The sequence below is a fragment of the Aspergillus wentii genome (genome assembly GCF_001890725.1).
Source record: "Aspergillus wentii DTO 134E9 unplaced genomic scaffold ASPWEscaffold_2, whole genome shotgun sequence".
Taxonomy (NCBI): Eukaryota; Fungi; Ascomycota; class Eurotiomycetes; order Eurotiales; family Aspergillaceae; genus Aspergillus; species Aspergillus wentii.
Genome location: NW_024467833.1, coordinates 420,994 through 437,193, shown reverse-complemented (window position 1 = coordinate 437,193; position 16,200 = coordinate 420,994). Strand labels below are relative to the sequence as shown.

Genomic DNA, 16,200 nt, shown 5'->3' with positions numbered 1-16,200 from the left:
ATTCAATAATAATCCTACAAAATGACGAACACTGCTGCTGTCACCACAACCCCCGAGGTCCCAGTGACCAAGTCCGTTGCCAGCAACTCCACCGCTACTCCCTCCACCGAGGATGCGCTCTTCCCTCTCTCCCTGATCTCCCCCGAAGTCAGCGCTGCCCTCCCCGAAAACTACACAATCCGTCCCATGCGCCGTTCTGACTACCAACGGGGCTACCTGGACGTTCTCCGCGTGTTGACCACCGTCGGAGAGATCTCGGAGGAGCAGTGGGACAAGCGCTACGACTGGATCTCCTCCCGAAACGACGAGTACTACCTTCTTGTCGTCTGTGACGGAGAAGGACGTGTCGTTGGCACTGGCAGCTTGATCGTGGAGCGCAAGTTCATTCACTCCCTCGGCCTGGTGGGACACATTGAAGACATTGCCGTCGAGAAGGGACAGCAGGGAAAGAAGCTGGGATTGAGAATCATCCAGGCTTTGGATTACGTTGCTGCTCACGTTGGATGCTACAAGGTAGGATTTCCTCCCCTATATTTCTATACTTGGTGAGAGTGGCGGCTGACTTTTTATTCTTTCCTTTTTGCAGAGCATTCTCGACTGCTCGGAGGCAAACGAGGGCTTCTACGTTAAGTGTGGATTCAAGCGTGCTGGTCTCGAGATGGCACACTACTACTAGAAGCCTTCTTTTATGATTCTGCTTAATCTGGCGTTTAGACATTTCGGGTTCGGAGGCTTTCTTCTACTGGGAGCAATATAGATAGTATTGAAAATCGAACAAACATGATTGAATAAAGACCACTGCACTTTTTACACTTTGAGATTGACGGGCATCTGCAGTGGTTTCCATAGACTTTTTATTGAGATATGTGCCACTCCGAATAGACTTGAAAGAGTCGGACAAGGTCCGGAAGGGGGTGTATGTTTGATACCTACCGAGTGTAGCAGATAGGTATGCTGCCAGGTTGTGTTGCGTTGTTGCGCTGGCAGATAGCTATCTAGGCATCTACACGGTAGCACCGTTGTATTAAGGGATTCCTGTGTAAGTGTTTCATAATGCATCTAGTATGACTGGTGGATGTACATAGTGCCAGGAACAACAGCAGTCCTTGCTTACTCAACTTAGGTACCTAGGATTAACATGTGAATTACGGCCCATGATCTACATTCTATAACGACTCATCCAGTCTCAAGGACACCCTGAACCGATACAAAAGATCATATAGTATAACCCTATGCACTGGATTATAGTGACAACTGATAGCAAGACGAGTCGAGGAACGCGCAGAACATGAAGCATCAAGAAATCATAATTACGTAGCCAGTGTGCCCAACTGGAAAGGGGAAAACGCAGGGAAACGGATAGAGACCCGAAATAAAAAGATAAACCAGAACCAAACCCAACCCATGAAGGGATATAGGTGACATTTATTGACCGGGAGAGAAACGGATCGCAAACAGGTCGAGGTTGCAGCAAAAGCACGGTGGAAGATTTCGTAATTCGACTTTCATTCCCAAGGACAAATTGCAGAGGAAAGCCTGTTTAAAGCAAAGCCAACCCAATAAACCCATTTGCTGTTGGGTGTAAGAGGGGAAGATGTAAGAAAAGAAACAACAACATTTGGATATTTTCCCACACAATACAATGGTATTCCCTCTTTGTATGCTGTAAAGCCCATATAGTTCATGAACCCGTAAAATATTCTTCAACAAGACCAAGTCATTTCATTGTGGAAACCCCCATTCGTTCGTTGGACCTGCGAAGCAGCATACTTGGGCTGGCCATCCCCCACCGACAACGCCCGATTAGATGATGATTTTTTTGTTGTTTGTCGATAGTCCCTTTTCCATCACCTATTTCCCTCCATCGGAAAAGCCGTGGCTAGCTTAGGCGGCACCGGGGTTGGGGTTCATCTGTTGCGGAGATCTGTGTCAGCGCGACTGTGCTTGAAGGGGCTTATCCGATGGTCGTTTATCAACAGGTCGAATTAGGGAGCTCGACGCGAAGATACTCAAGCCGAATACCATGTAGCGTGACTCCCTAATCCACCCTTTGATAACATCCCGTTTCCTCCTTGTTCATCCCGGATTTCAACGTACCTTTCGCTTGCCACCGGTCATGGTGACGTTAACGAAACGACGAGTGTACTTGAGACGCTTCATGGCGCGGCCCTTGGGGTTCTTGGCCTTCTCTTGCTTCTCGACCTGTTGTGTTGAGAATAACCCATCAGCCTTTGTTGTTCCATCACCAAAATCCCATATTTTTCATCGGCCGCATCGAAAATATCCCCTGGCAAAGAGCGGAATAAAAAATCCCTTCTTCCCATCTCCTTCGCTCACGGTCGTCCCTTCGTCATCTGGTGGCGACTGCTTTTCCGGGCACATAGGATAGAAATTCATTGCAAATGAAGGTAAAGCTCACCTTAGGAGTCGCAGACTTGACCTTACCCGCACGGGCGAGAGATCCGTGAACCTTACCCATGGCTGCTGGTGATGTGTATTTGTCGGATCGAGATGGATAGTTGACAAGAGGTTGACCTTCGGGGCTTGAGGGGGGAGGAGGGATTCGATCGACTCTTGTGGGCAAAGCGCGCTAGACCGCCCAGTAAGCGAGAGGGCGAAATGTCTGGGTCCGTAACGTGACCTCTATTGATGCCTGAGGCGGGTAATTTTGGTCACTTCGACTTGAAAATGTGAAATTTAACGGTTTGAAGTAAGTGCTATCTTGCTAAATAGGTACTTGACAATTAAATAATCTACAATACGCTCCTCCATACCTTCTGCTTAATATAAACCTGATTAGCGTTGTCCGATATCTGGATGATGAAGCAGAGCCTCGAGTCGGGGACCCAAAACGGAATAGTTTAGGTCTGAGCCCTATCACTCTACTTTCGTCTTAGGGCCGGTAACTTACAGCCCGGGGTATTGTAATTACCGACTTGCAGCGCGGAGATCGCAGGCGATAAGCGTTGGAATGAAGCCTGGGAGTATGACATAGTGATAGGAGGGGGTAAAAAGGGTATTTGACTCTTTTGAGAAATATACTTTGATATCTATTAACTACAATATACCCCGTACATACACGTGGATAACCATGATTACTTTGGCTGGCTTGCAGTACCTAGACACTAGACAGAAGTGCTGGTTGCATGCTCTACAGTCTAGGTACTACGCATCCCAGGCTAGATAATCGACTATGCAAAAGAAACCGAATGACATTAAAGGCATAGTGACATAGTGACATAGTCCATAAACGCCATATGGAATCTACAGGCCCGGAGCTCTATGGTCAAGGATAAAATAACAAATTGCCATCGTATCACATCCATTTTTTTTCCATTTCCTGGTGATAAATACCATGGCGCGAAAGGATTAAGCCTATCTGAGAACCAAGCGGGATGTTTCATCCGCAGGAACCCATCGCTCATACGCCGGTTTGTTGTAATATTTTGTGAGGAAACAAATTCCAGCTCCGGAAACCTCCCAAATTCCAAACACAATTTCCTTTCTACTCCCCAGCCCAAGCCAGACCACTTAAACGTCCTTAACGAGACTTGGCGGCGGCCTTGGGAGCAGAGCCCTTAGCACCCTGCTTGCTCTGGATGCGCTGGCCGGTACCCTTGCCGGCGTTCTTGGCCTTCTCGGCCTTCTTCTTGCTCTCGGAAGCGGCCTTCTTCTCCTTGGCCTCCTTGATGGCCTGCTGGCGGGCGGCGGCACGGGCCTCAGGGCGCATAGCGCGGCGCTCCTTGATCACATCGAGGGAGGCACCGACGACGGCACGCTGGTGCTTCACAACACGGCGGGTACGCTTCTTGGCAACTTCCTGTTCAAGTCGAAAAACACCCGTCAGCATATTCTCATCCCATATTGCGTAGTTCGCAATTCCCCAAATCTCTTAATCTTCATCTTCAATCGGTATGTCGATTCCATATCCCAACCCTTCGAGCGATTCTCGATATAAATCCTCCCATAAACAATTCACAACTCTTAAACCACAAAGGAAATTGGGCGTTACTGACTTCAGAGATACCCTTCTTGTGCTGGCGACGGTAGAGGACAGTCCAAGCGATCCGGCGAGGGTTCTTGCGCTGGAGGAAGAGGGACTCGGACTTTCCATTCTGGAAGCGGAAGATCTTGCTGTCGCCACGGACGTACAGCTTACCCTGTAATTTTCAAAAAAAGCCAACGTTAATGGATGTCCAGAAAAATATATTGTCAATGGCCTTTCGCTTCGCGAATCTCAAGGCTTCGGTTGACCGGGTCGTGGCGGGTGTCCCAGACGGCCCTATAGAAAGGGGACAAAACACACCTTTCCAGGGTAGATCTTCTGACCGCTGAAAGAATCGTCGTAGGTACGCATCTTGGAATGCTGGTGATGCGCAGCCGGTCGATGTTGTCGGTTTGGCGTTGGGTGGTTGAGTCGAAGCGGTCTCTGCGGCGAGCTGTTCGTGAACCTGACACAATTGTGGTGCGGTGCGGAGCCTCGCTAAAGTGCGCCACGTGACCGCTCCTGCCCTTGGCTGTCGGCATCCAACCTCATCTCATGTCTACTATGGCAACGACGTAGATATTAATGATAACGACAATTACTGTCTGTTTGTTTCTTATGAGAAGTTGCATTGATTCAGAAATGCTCGATTTGTTTCTAGGATTTATTCTATCATGATTATCATGATTCTTATCCCGAAATGGCGCCCCTCGATGCAAACTGGGTATCTTCGGAGTTGATACATCAAGAAGAAAAAGCATGGAATTTCCTCGAGATCAATTCTTTCGTTTCTCACTTCAGTATAATGCCTCGATTTGAAAAAAAGAGTCCGGTATTTCTCATCGCCTCGGTCATGGTACAACGGCCTCAATTATCATGCCAATCGCATGGAGCCCATGGATTAGCTTTACAGTCCTATATGGTTTATTAGCATTTTCAAAACCGAATATTGATTCGGGCCACACGTACCTTGCATTGAATATCACGACATTCATATAATGGACAAGCACCGCAACAGTCCGGGCATACGTATCGACCGCAGCCTCCGTCCTCAGTACACTTGGAGAACCTGTTAAGATCCTTAGCACGAGAGCCTATGTCCTGAATAATTTGCATGAGCCGGTGCTCCTCTGCCTTTTTATCGTCTTTGGAACATTTTCTGGCGCTCTTTCGTCGAGTTGCCTCGTACAAACAGCATGCTATGCCACATATAGGGCATTCACCCAAGCAGCTGGTGCATCTTAGGTTCTTATCATTCCATTTTCTTCCATGATGAATTCTTCGTGTTGAATTGGGGTTTTTCGTCGACCAAAAATTTCCTTGAGTACCTGTTATGTGACGTATATGTCTGACCTGGCTTCACTGTTACCGACTCGAGCAGATCTAAACATATTGGCAGTCTTTGTTTGCTTACTCTCTTGTCGAACTCAACTACCAAGTTTGGACCGGATTTGTCTAGATGGTTGGTTAATTCTGCAATTGATTGATCGAGGACGCTTCAATATACCGGACTTGTTTTTATCTCTGCTTGGTTGCTTTGGTGGGTGTGACAATCTTGCATTGTGTGATCTCGGCAGAAGCCCGGTGATGTTGCTCGGTCTTATCGTTTCGGACCTTATGACGTCCAAGTCAAGGAAGCAGTAATCTATCGAATATTAGTTTCTGTGAGTGCTGTAAACAGTTTTGCATCAAGAATCTTCAAGAGGAAATAACGCACCATGAGGAGAACCGATAAATTTAGAATAACTTGGACTGACCACAGGAAGGACCAGGGGTTTCGGTCTTACGTTATTTGTCTTCGTGGTTGTTACGCTCAAGGCGCTCTTTGTGGTTCCTATCGTACTGGTCCCTGTCAAGTTTGTGTCTTGGGTCGCAACTGAATCGGATCGAAAAGAGCGAGAGCCTCCAGTACTTGTTGTTGATGATTGGGTTTGATAGCTGCGTCTATCTGCGCCGCTCACTGTTTTCGCTGAGCCTCCCGTGAAGCTTCTAAACTTTGCGACGAATGAACTGTCTTTTTGATAACCTCTGTCGACATCATTATCTTGCTTATCTGCTGCTTGTTCTTGCGCATGACCCTTTGGAGTATATGGCAAAGCGAGAGTAACTTGTTCCTCATCCCCAAAATGAAAGGCGTTCTCGATTTGCTTGGTTATGTCTTCGGAAAAACTGTCAAGGTCCAGTTCATGGCGCGAATTGGATGGCAATGCATCGGTGGAGGATATATCACCGTGTCCAGGAAGGTAACTGGGTGACCTTGTTGACTTTGTTACTTGATCCTCGTGAGGAATCTTAAGACTGGAAGACCATTTTAGCTTCACTTGGAAACCTGAGTCGCGGTGCCTATACCTGTTCTGGCCATCGAAATTCCGAATGATACGAGATTTTTGCATTTCGCCTGTATGGGTCACCACTCTTCGTGGTGCTCGATGAATGCTTTGGAGATTGATATTTGGAGTCTGTTGACTGCGACTTCAAGTTGGCACCAACCGCTTTGAGGTGAGGCTTGAGGCCCGAAGTCGAGAGATGTGGAGATTTGGTTGCAAGACAAAGGAGCTGAGAACTGAATATATCAAGGATGAAGCTTCATCATTAAAGAATCCTGTGTATACAGCATTCAGAATGCATGATATGCTTTGGAGATGTGAGGTTCAAAGAGAAGAGCTGCAGTCGATCGTAACAGTGAAGAGGTGGTGGGGTGTTTGTATCGAGATGTCTTTCACTGTCCTCTAGTCTCAGGTGGCGCCGGGGTGAAAGAGTAGTGAAAGACCCGGCCTGCTGCTGCTACCTAGGTAACCCCTCATCCTTCACTGGAGGCTGATCCACTCTGACTAGTATCACCATCGATCAAGAGTATCATGGTTGCCAAGGTAGTCAGTAGTAAATAGAATGCTTTACTCTCGCAGGAATCCAATTCCACTGGATTTTCACAAGCATTTTAAAGGACAGGAGTGTGACGAAGGTTATAATATATAAACATTGATATCATACAAAAGTTGCAATGCTAAAAGTAAGACCGTGAACTAGTTCCCTCAGCGCCTAAAGCAAAACAAAGCAGAATGGCATGCAGACCAGTCTATCATGGGGAGTTTTAGGACGCAAATGGGATTTGGAAGACACGCTGAAGCATTGAGTCAACACAACGCCCTTTGAAATCGAGCCAAAGCTCCATGGTGTGCACAAATAGGGGAAACGAACCAGAGGAGAAAACGTGGATTGTGGATAAGATATTGAGATATGGGCTTTCGCTCAGACCCAAGAAATTGAAAACAGTAAAAAGAGAAGGACGATATGAGATTCGTCAAAATATAAATGCCCAAGACTTATCCTCGTAGTAGTTTTTTCTCTTCATGGTCACATAATATTGTTGTTGCTCACAATACCAATTTTGATTGAGCTTTCATAATCTAAGTCATTGCATGTGTTCTGGTCCACTCCTTCGCCGTCTGTATCGCTGCTGGCTCATCCTCCTTCCAGCGCTGAGCAACATCGTTTGCAAGAGGATCGTCAGGGTTTGGCGCACCCAGCAATGCCTGAATCGACAGCAAGATCGTGCGGATTTGTAGGGCTGGAGACCAGTTGTCTGGGAACAATTATTAGTCGACTGGGCCCATATAAAGCCTGATTTTTCTAGATTGTTCTTACTCTTCAGGACATCCAAGCAGATTCGCCCAAGACGGTCAATGTTGGGGTGATAGATCTTAGTCAAGAACCGAATCTTCGGAGGAGTCATCGGGTAGTCTTCGGGCAAGAATAATTCGAGGCGAAAGATTCCACCTGGTCCATGGATTAGCACTGGCAATTCAAGATACTCCGCTTGTTGCCAAATAGTGTACCTTCATATGGTGATTGTGCTGGTCCATGAATCGAGACATCGAAATACCGCAAGTTTTCCTCATGAGGGACAGCATTAATGCCAGGAACTCTAGGATATTTTGGAATCAGTGATCCATGAGGTTTTATTGAAACTGTCATAGATAGCTTACGGTTCCGCCATTAGGCGTTCAGTCTCCTTCACTATTCTCTTCGGCAACGCCATTTTGAATGATCAAGAAAACGCTTATCGTGCCCTGCGTATCTGTGATCTGGAATCAATTTAGATCCTCTGGTTCTGTAACTCAAGCTTCCCTGCGCATGGATACAAGAAGTATCTTGTGATGCTGTTCAACAAGGGAAAAGAGGACCAGCAAGGAGTTGAGCGTGATTTGAAACCAGGTCGTGTGCTGGATCAATAATCAGACAGGCACTGCGGGACGAGATTACAACGACGTAACGGACAGAGGGGCACTGCGCTGAAGGCTTTAGCCATCTCCCGTAGTGTCTACGGCACACCAAAACGACATTCTGTGCAGCTCGCTTCCCCGTCTAATAATATCCGATTGAATCTCCACAGCTGAGCTGCGGAGATATTCATACTCCATAACTGCACAGACGGTGTTCCTTCAGCTGAATTTGCATTTCTTTGGTTGTTCTTGAAAGGTAGGTAAAGCTCAGGATAAGTGCTATGTTTGTGCTGACACCCAATTGATTGCGACAGCCTTTCGAGAGACGTCTACCTTACGTTCATGAGATACCCTTCTGCACATCATTTGGTCGATTTATTACACCCACGCGCAATGCGTGCGAACAGCTACTCCGGATTCCTCCATCCAACATAGTCGATATCGAGAATATGCGAATTCACCGAAATGGGAGCACCGTACCGAACTGCATATAATTCCTCTCCAACACGGTGCATGAACTCTTGAGACTCGGTTGCCCTCGACGGAAGCTAGTGCGCGAGAAACCGTGTCAGAATTGGGCATCATTCGAAAATATGACGAACGTACCGGAGCCTAGGCCTCTTGCTTCGGCCTTCGAAAGCCCGACTTTCGGGGAAGACAGCTCATTCCACGTGGAGCAACCAGTTGGTTCGATGTCAATATCACCCTGCGGAAGAGATGTTGTTCTAGCTTCGAAGGAGGGTCTTCATGTTATCGATCTGGATTCACCATACTCCCCGCCTCGATATCTTCCACACCACACGCCATGGGAAGTAGCAGATGTTCAATGGTCGCCGTTCGCCGCTCGCGACTACTGGGTTGTGAGTACGTCAAACCAGAAAGCATTGGTATGGAATTTGGCAATGCAGAGCTACCAAAACCCGATTGAACATGTATTGCATGCGCACACCAGGGCCATAACGGATATTAACTTCCATGCCCACAACCCGGACGTTCTAGCAACTTGCGCAGTTGACAGTTTTGTTCATTGCTGGGATCTACGAGCTCCTTCCCGGCCCGCCATTTCATTTTCCGACTGGTTTGCTGGTGCTACTCAAGTTAAGTGGAATCGACAAGATCCCCATGTCGTCGCAAGTTCCCATGATAGGTTTCTTCGAATTTGGGATGACAGAATGGGCGCGTATCCGATCAGATCTATTGAGGCTCATGACACCAAAATTTATGGTGTTGACTGGAATAGAGTCCGTCCGGGTGCTCTCGTCACCTGCTCACTGGATAAAACAATCAAGTTTTGGGATTACACCGTTGAAGGCGATGTACCCGAGAAGATGATAAAAACTCCATTCCCAGTATGGCGCGCCAGAAACACTCCCTGTGGGTGGGGTGTACTAGCAATGCCTCAGAGAGGCAATAGCGATCTCCATCTATACAGTCGAAGGGTGGGAGATGCCGCCTATGCCAAAGCGGGCCCACAGGGTGATGAGAGCCTTCCTCTGGTGCATAGTTTCCCTGGACATAAAGGCCAAGTTAGAGAATTTCTCTGGAGACCACGCGGTGGGGTAAAGGATGGAATTGACCATCGAGAATTTCAGCTCGTGTCCTGGGGAACAGATAGAGAGCTTCGCCTGCACAGAGTTGAGCCCGATATCTTACAACGTGTTGGTTACGAGAAAGGCAAATCATTTATTGCAAACTTGAAAGTGACTCGGACAGGTGCTGTTTACAAGACTTTTCGGGATCCGAGTAGTGAGCAGGATGATGATTCCACCAAATCTTCTCTATCGCCTGGCCTGCAAGGTCCTGCTTCTCAATCTGCTGGCATTGGGATAAACAGCATATCTTTACCGTACGCTCGTGCCTGGACGCAAAGTGGCAACGTTGATTCAAGGGTTGGCATGCAGGGCAGGACAAATGCTAGGGCTGACACGAACCCTATTTCTTGGATGCGTGGTGTCAAAATATCGGGATGGGACATTGAAACCCTCGGTGATGAAATATCGCATGTCGGAGAGAAGTTTACCAAGGTTGCTTTTGAGTCGGTCGACGTTAGGCAACGGAAAGCAACGATATCTTTGCATGGTCCCTGGGGCTCGGACGGCGATTCTCTTTTCTTAAAAGTCGATATCAAATTTCCGAACGATTACCCTCGTGATTCGGTGCCATCATTCAATGTTCAAAAAACAGCTTCTGTCACCGATCAACTCGCCACAAAACTCATTGCAGAGCTGCGAACCATTGCTGAAACGTACCTTTCTCGCAAACGAGGCTGCCTTGAGGGTGCTGTCCGTTATCTTCTTGGGGAAAGTAGCCTGGAGGAAAGTATAGCGTGGATCCTTGGTGAAACTGCTGAGACAATAAAATCCCCAGTCAATGGGGAAGAGTCAAGTGATGAGGATGAAGTAGGGCTGTCCCAGAGCCAAGACCTTGGAATGAGTTCTGAGTTGCTTCGACCGGTAAATGCGAATGTGATGGTCCCTGTGGCGAAGGCTTGCGGTGCACTATGGGCAAGAGATGGCCGTCTAGTATGCTTCTTCCCACCCAAGAAAGACAAATCAGCATCTTTCCTGGAGAACTTAGGATTCAAGGAGATGACAAGAATGTCAAGGGCAGATAAAGTATTCGAAGGGTTTGGTCGTCTGCAGACAACTTCACCGGGGCCACGAATTACAGGCACGATCGCAAGCACAGATGATGGCGCTTCTGAATATTCCGATGATTCGGATGTCGAAACTTCGAGTTCCTCCGGTTCGTCGTCTGACATGCTATCAGGACTACAAAACCGTTTCCCGACGCCACAAACGTGGCGTAGCGCTGGGAGTCTTGGATTCCATCGACCACGGTCTACAGACAATTCTCAAAGATCCACTGCTGGCGCAGGAACAGTTAAGTCTGAGGCTCCGCAAAATGTGGTATCTATACACGATCTCAGCGATCTTCTCCCAGCCAAGCGTGAATTAGCAAACAAATATCGGATTTGTGGAAAAGGCACAGATGTATGCGCCCATAACGCTTCTGTGGCCCTTGACGCTGGATACTATGAATCAGCTCGAATTTGGGGACTTGTTAAACTGATGCTGCACAATCAAAATGCCCCTATATCTTTGCTGGATCCAGGCATTCTTGATCAGCGTGGACTTAGGCAGATGCAACGAAAGGATAGTGCTGTGGATTTAAGTTATGATGTTGGGAATCACGAACAGCGCCATAAAGGGATCGCAAGCAGCGCTATTCAATGGGGAGACCATCCATTTGGTGGGTATTGGCTTGTCCCTGCTCTCTTTGACCATTTTGAACAGATTGGCGACATACAGATGCTTGCAATGCTCTCTTGTGTTCTTCATGAATCTACTTCCCAAGTAGGCACTCCGCATAGAGGACACAGCCGAAACAGATCAACATCAAGGCTGAGAGAACAACAGCAGTCTTTTCCATTGGACTTACATTCTGGGAATACATCTACGCAAAATAGGTCGCAAGTAGTCACACCTCTTGCATCGACACCCAAAGATAGCCAGAATACGCCCATAACCCACAGCTCTGGACGATCTTCTGGCGAGATCTGGCGAGCGGATTCAACGCCTCCATATTCAACGGGCACAACACCCCCACGTACCAATGCCTTGGCTGCCGATAGGAAGGCCTTGAGTCACAATGTTTCAATCGCTGCCTCTCCAGACCAACAGTCACAGCCACGCAGCGGGTCTGGGATTGGCTCTGTTCTGGCATCCTCCCTTACGCGCTCATTTACCTTTGGCCCGTCATCAGCCTCGCCTCCGGCGAGCGCCCTAGAAAGGAGAAAGCCAAGTCCGGGTGGAAGTCCAAACACGATCTCAGGTCCAGCGGCATGGGCAGCGAGTAATTTTACGTCAAAGCCCGTATCAGCAGTCCCCGACTATCTCACCACCTCGACTGCATTTACTTCGCAAGCTCATTCAGACACCGAGAGTGATAGACTGCATCAAACTTCAAAGACGCCTAGGAAACTCAAAGTAACATTGAAGAACCAAGGTGCTTTTGACGGCGATCGTCATTCCCAAACTTCAATCCTCGACCCAAAGAAAGACTGGCTGTATAGGTCGTATCGGGCAGCATACGCTGGATTGTTATCCATTTGGGGATTGCCAGTGCAACAGAGTGAAGTTCTCAAAATCGGTGGAGTTGTCGAGAGCTTTGATGATATGCACATTGGTCACTGGAACCGCAAAAGTGCACGAACGTCCTTCACCTTCCCAGCGCTTGGACGTCGCAGCTCCCAACCAGGGAATGATGATCCAGAAAGCCAGGGTCTTGAGATCCAAAGGCACTGCACTAGGTGCGGCCAGTCTCTTGAATTTTCAATATTCTTGGCACCAATTGCGGCAGACACAACTGCAGATCACATAAAAGAGAACTCTACGCCAGTCACATGTCCCAACTGCAAACCTAAGCAACCACTGCCAGTCAAACTCCCCTGCATTATTTGTGGCGAGGTGACAGAAGGCATGCTTATTCCTTGTCTTAGCTGCGGCCACGTGAGTTGCTTTGAATGTCACCGACATTGGTTCTCGAGGACTTCAACCCCACAGTGCGATGAAAAGACTGATACAACCGGCATCCACGACGATGAACAAGAGTTTGAATATTGCCCTAGCGGATGCGGCTGTAACTGCTCAGAACATAGTAACATAGACATTCGGATACCCTGGGGTCCAGAATCCCCGGGATACGAGAGCGATTCTGGTAATCATTCCCAGACCAGATCCCGAAACAGGCGATCTAACCCAACACCAGGACACGGCGACCTTTCTCCCAAAGTGAGACAACATGAAGACGACTTAGACCTTTGGCAAGCGTCTCCATTCGCATCTCTCGCTCGAGGCCTGGGTGGTGGCTTGAGCCGAGGCTTACGCCCAAAGGAAGACAAGCGCAAAGCAAAACCAGCGACCAGTACTTTTGTCCCCAAGAAGACTTCGATGAGCCAAGTGGAGAACAGATAATGCATACGCATGTCTCGTCAGGGCTTTTATGGAGCATTGCTACATAACATTCTATTGTATACCCCCGGAGTTTTGATCTAATGTGGTCGGGGCATTTTTTGTTAGCCCTTGGCGTATTTTCCTAATGATTTCCTACTTGTTTTTCTTTCAGCACAGCACGAATTGATACCATAGATTATATCCTATTAATCCACATCATGACCATACTCCACTCAGGTGGCTAAATGATAATGAAAAGAAATCCAACCCGTCCTACCATGCCTATGTACATCAAAAATTTTGGCTTCACATAGCCTTCGCCTTTTCACATAACTACCGCAACATGATCATTCATATAATGCTTGATACTACCCAAGAAACAAGCCGCGAGGATCGAAACACCTCCAAATCCAATGCTAGCATAATAAACCCACTTGTAGCTCTCAGCGTAGGCAATCCTCCCAGCCAGCACGACAGCATCATATGCAGCCTCATTCCCCCGAATGCCGGGGATCTGGCGTAGCTCCTCTAATAGGGAGGCACCAGTGAGCTCGACTGCTTCGGCAATATAGGCAGTGTTGGTTATATTGAGGTTTGTCATCATAACTCCGCCAATGTAGTGGGTGGCATTGGGGATGAATTTGGAGATGAAAATGTTGTAGTAGATCGTGTAACCGATGCTACCACCGATAACACGGATTGAGAGGGTTAGGGCGGAAACTGTGGCGATTAGGTCCTGTTCATGGAGATTGGTTAGCAATTATTACTGGGGCTTGGGTTTTGTTTCTCGTGTGTCGAGACTTACGTCTGGGCATATGATAGTGGTGATGATAGAAGCTGGAACCACGATTCCTCCTATACCCAGTCCAGCCAAGGTGAGTAATCCCCAAAGTTGGTAAAGATTATCAATACGTCCAACTGATAGAGCTCCGCAGCCTGTGTTTTATGCCATTAGCAAAGTAGTCTTGTGCGGTTTATGTTGAATATAATTTGCATACCTGCTGTCATGAGAAGGCTGCTAAGAATCAATAGCTCCTTATTATGGCCTCGCAAAATACTCAGCAACCATAGGATGATGCAAGCACCACCCAAAATTCCAAAGCCAATAGGTAGGCTTCGGACACCGACTGCAACAGGATCGTGGCCGTATACGTTGAAGGACTCTGTGGGCCAGAACATGATTACAGAGAAAAAGTTGGCACCGGAAATGAATGTGATGACCAATGTGAGGCCCAGGGTACGTGGTTCTTGTTTCAGACGGGTAGGGAAGATGGGATATTTGGCGCCATAGACTTCCCAGAACCCGAAGACAACGAGAATGACAAAGCCGAGGATGAGTGGAACAAGGACATGAGCTGATGTCCAAGTATACTGTATAGTTAAAGATTGGTATATAGATGCGCAAAATAGATTTGAAGCTGGACGTACCTGATACCCACCCCATTGCATACCGGCCATGAAGACAATCATACCGGAAATACTCAAGAAACCCCCTATATAGTCAACCCTTTTGATGATTTCTGCTTTGCTCAACCCAGATGAATTGACTCGCGGTGGTGGGAAGTAGAATAAGAGGGTAATCAACAGGCCAAATCCATTCCAGGCACCGCAGAGGGCTCCGACATAACGCCAGCTGCGGTGGTATGCAAGAAGCTGGGCCCAGAGAACGGCTGGACAAAACGGCAATATTGAGAATATCAATACGGCTACGTATTTCCCTCGTTTGCGGGTTGGTGCCATCTCCGAGGTTGCGGCGAGCGCTGTTAGTTCATTGACTCCAGCGCCTGCACCTGCAATTGCCATTCCACCTGATCTACCATTAGAGCCAAAATTCTATAGAGGGTATTGGGTCATACCAATAAAGGTATTCATCGTATTTGCCGTGCTGCAGACGATCATGCCAAGGCAGACGAGAGAAGCCCCAATGATGGCGACATAGCGACGACCGATCAGATCAGAAAGTGAGCCAACGAAGGGACACACGCCAGCGAGAGCCAGCAAATTTGAAAGAACCTGTGCGATATTGAAAAAACTGTGAGCCCACTTGAGTTGTAAGTGTCTTTGGGAACACATTTAACGCACAAGCCAGATCCATCTATCGGGGCCTCCAATCGAACGATATATATAGGGTGGGATGCCTCCTACAAGGAAAGAAGTATCGTTAGTAGCTATCCATTAAGTCTAGGGATGCAATTGGGAGTCTCACCAAATAAATAGACTGGAATCTGACTGCCTGTCCACAAGAAAGCCATGGCCACGAAACCCATGAAACGACGAAATGTCATCTGGCAGCAACAGTTAGCAAGGAATCCCAGTCATTAGTTCCTCCCACAAGACAGTGACGAAGCTTTTTCTGTATGCCATTACCGGAGTTGCATTGCCAGGGTCTTCCTCGTCTGGGGATCTCAGTTCCTCCCGATGACTGTGAGACGTATCGAGCCTATCATCTTTGACCGCTGGCACTGAGGCCTTCTCTTCCACCTGAGACTCGCTCGAATGATCTGGCTGCTCCATAACGACCCCGAGTGCCATGTTGAAGAGAGGAAAGCGACTGGGAGCCAGCCCGGCAATAAAGAATGCTGCAGACAAAGAAAATCGGGGAATTCCGATGGCATGCCTGGAAGCGCTGCGTCACACACACAAGCTTCATCTTGACCCACCAGTGAGTATATGTGCTGGGTCTGGGATGTGGGACAAGTGTGCAAATTGCGGGTGTATTTGTAACCAGACAAGGCTTGTTTGTCCGTTTTGGGCGAGATGTGACTGTCATCAGCGGCCCTAGCCCCCCAACTGATCATCAAAAAAGGACGATCTGGGTCTGCGAGCCGGCTTTGATGCCATTTACAGACACAACCGAGGCAATTTCCCTTGGTTTTTAAAAGTCAGAACTCTGGATATTGCCGATAAGGTGATGGATGCCGGGGGAAATGCGGGGGAGCGTGGAGAAGCAGCAACGGATGTTGATATCATTACGCCACCAGCTGGTGATTTACCAGGCTAGATCGCACTTTTATGTCGCGGATAAAGGAGCCCTTGT

The 16,200-nt window shown here is 48.0% G+C and overlaps 7 protein-coding genes across 7 annotated transcripts; 2 read left to right on the top strand and 5 right to left on the bottom strand.

Moving 5' to 3' along the window:
• Window positions 1-21: 21 nt before the first annotated feature.
• Window positions 22-676, top strand: gup1 (glucosamine 6-phosphate N-acetyltransferase; the record flags this gene model as incomplete). Its single annotated transcript, XM_040827555.1, has 2 exons — window positions 22-513; window positions 587-676. The coding sequence occupies 2 exons, from the start codon at window positions 22-24 to the stop codon at window positions 674-676; spliced, it is 582 nt and encodes a 193-aa protein (XP_040691875.1).
• A 1,208-nt stretch (window positions 677-1,884) lies between these two features.
• On the bottom strand, window positions 1,885-2,479 carry ASPWEDRAFT_104570 (40S ribosomal protein eS30; the record flags this gene model as incomplete). Its single annotated transcript, XM_040827658.1, has 3 exons — window positions 1,885-1,911; window positions 2,098-2,202; window positions 2,420-2,479. 3 exons carry the CDS (start codon window positions 2,477-2,479, stop codon window positions 1,885-1,887), a joined length of 192 nt encoding a protein of 63 aa, XP_040691874.1.
• Window positions 2,480-3,541: 1,062 nt separating this feature from the next.
• ASPWEDRAFT_105221 (60S ribosomal protein eL24) lies at window positions 3,542-4,357 on the bottom strand (the record flags this gene model as incomplete). Its single annotated transcript, XM_040827706.1, has 3 exons — window positions 3,542-3,820; window positions 4,017-4,160; window positions 4,307-4,357. The coding sequence occupies 3 exons, from the start codon at window positions 4,355-4,357 to the stop codon at window positions 3,542-3,544; spliced, it is 474 nt and encodes a 157-aa protein (XP_040691873.1).
• A 332-nt stretch (window positions 4,358-4,689) lies between these two features.
• ASPWEDRAFT_313741 (uncharacterized protein) lies at window positions 4,690-6,722 on the bottom strand. Its single transcript, XM_040833541.1, has 5 exons — window positions 5,703-6,722; window positions 5,493-5,630; window positions 5,400-5,440; window positions 4,955-5,338; window positions 4,690-4,900 (listed from the first exon to the last, which is right to left on the bottom strand). Exons 1-5 carry the CDS (start codon window positions 6,376-6,378, stop codon window positions 4,853-4,855), a joined length of 1,287 nt encoding a protein of 428 aa, XP_040691872.1. The 5' UTR covers window positions 6,379-6,722; the 3' UTR covers window positions 4,690-4,852.
• A 519-nt stretch (window positions 6,723-7,241) lies between these two features.
• Window positions 7,242-8,241, bottom strand: ASPWEDRAFT_35788 (E2 ubiquitin-conjugating protein UBC13). The gene is made up of 4 exons (XM_040834301.1): window positions 7,972-8,241; window positions 7,822-7,910; window positions 7,631-7,762; window positions 7,242-7,568 (listed from the first exon to the last, which is right to left on the bottom strand). Exons 1-4 carry the CDS (start codon window positions 8,022-8,024, stop codon window positions 7,393-7,395), a joined length of 450 nt encoding a protein of 149 aa, XP_040691871.1. The 5' UTR covers window positions 8,025-8,241; the 3' UTR covers window positions 7,242-7,392.
• Window positions 8,242-8,372: 131 nt separating this feature from the next.
• Window positions 8,373-13,184, top strand: ASPWEDRAFT_148284 (Mtc5p; the record flags this gene model as incomplete). The annotated part of the gene is made up of 2 exons (XM_040829549.1): window positions 8,373-8,464; window positions 8,523-13,184. Exon 2 carries the CDS (start codon window positions 8,802-8,804, stop codon window positions 13,182-13,184), a length of 4,383 nt encoding a protein of 1,460 aa, XP_040691870.1. The 5' UTR covers window positions 8,373-8,464; window positions 8,523-8,801.
• ASPWEDRAFT_148280 (putative MFS drug efflux pump) lies at window positions 13,033-15,916 on the bottom strand. The gene is made up of 8 exons (XM_040829548.1): window positions 15,501-15,916; window positions 15,370-15,448; window positions 15,246-15,304; window positions 15,020-15,176; window positions 14,592-14,971; window positions 14,162-14,534; window positions 13,969-14,099; window positions 13,033-13,899 (listed from the first exon to the last, which is right to left on the bottom strand). Exons 1-8 carry the CDS (start codon window positions 15,693-15,695, stop codon window positions 13,489-13,491), a joined length of 1,785 nt encoding a protein of 594 aa, XP_040691869.1. The 5' UTR covers window positions 15,696-15,916; the 3' UTR covers window positions 13,033-13,488.
• Window positions 15,917-16,200: the final 284 nt, after the last annotated feature.

What these genes read in the sequence shown, in the direction of transcription:
- ASPWEDRAFT_313741 (XM_040833541.1), bottom strand. Translation starts at nt 6,378, where the DNA reads ATGCAAAAATCTCGTATCATTCGGAATTTCGATGGCCAGAACAGGTAT. An exon ending in ATTTATCGGTTCTCCTCATG is followed by an intron (nt 5,631 to 5,702) that starts GTGCGTTATTTC and finishes AATATTCGATAG; the next exon opens with ATTACTGCTTCCTTGACTTG. An exon ending in TAGTTGAGTTCGACAAGAGA is followed by an intron (nt 5,339 to 5,399) that starts GTAAGCAAACAA and finishes CAGTGAAGCCAG; the next exon opens with GTCAGACATATACGTCACAT.
- ASPWEDRAFT_35788 (XM_040834301.1), bottom strand. Translation starts at nt 8,024, where the DNA reads ATGGCGTTGCCGAAGAGAATAGTGAAGGAGACTGAACGCCTAATGGCG. An exon ending in GAACGCCTAATGGCGGAACC is followed by an intron (nt 7,911 to 7,971) that starts GTAAGCTATCTA and finishes AAAATATCCTAG; the next exon opens with AGTTCCTGGCATTAATGCTG. An exon ending in AGCACAATCACCATATGAAG is followed by an intron (nt 7,763 to 7,821) that starts GTACACTATTTG and finishes TCCATGGACCAG; the next exon opens with GTGGAATCTTTCGCCTCGAA.
- ASPWEDRAFT_148280 (XM_040829548.1), bottom strand. Translation starts at nt 15,695, where the DNA reads ATGGCACTCGGGGTCGTTATGGAGCAGCCAGATCATTCGAGCGAGTCT. An exon ending in ACAGAAAAAGCTTCGTCACT is followed by an intron (nt 15,449 to 15,500) that starts GTCTTGTGGGAG and finishes TGTTGCTGCCAG; the next exon opens with ATGACATTTCGTCGTTTCAT. An exon ending in TACGATGAATACCTTTATTG is followed by an intron (nt 14,972 to 15,019) that starts GTATGACCCAAT and finishes ATGGTAGATCAG; the next exon opens with GTGGAATGGCAATTGCAGGT.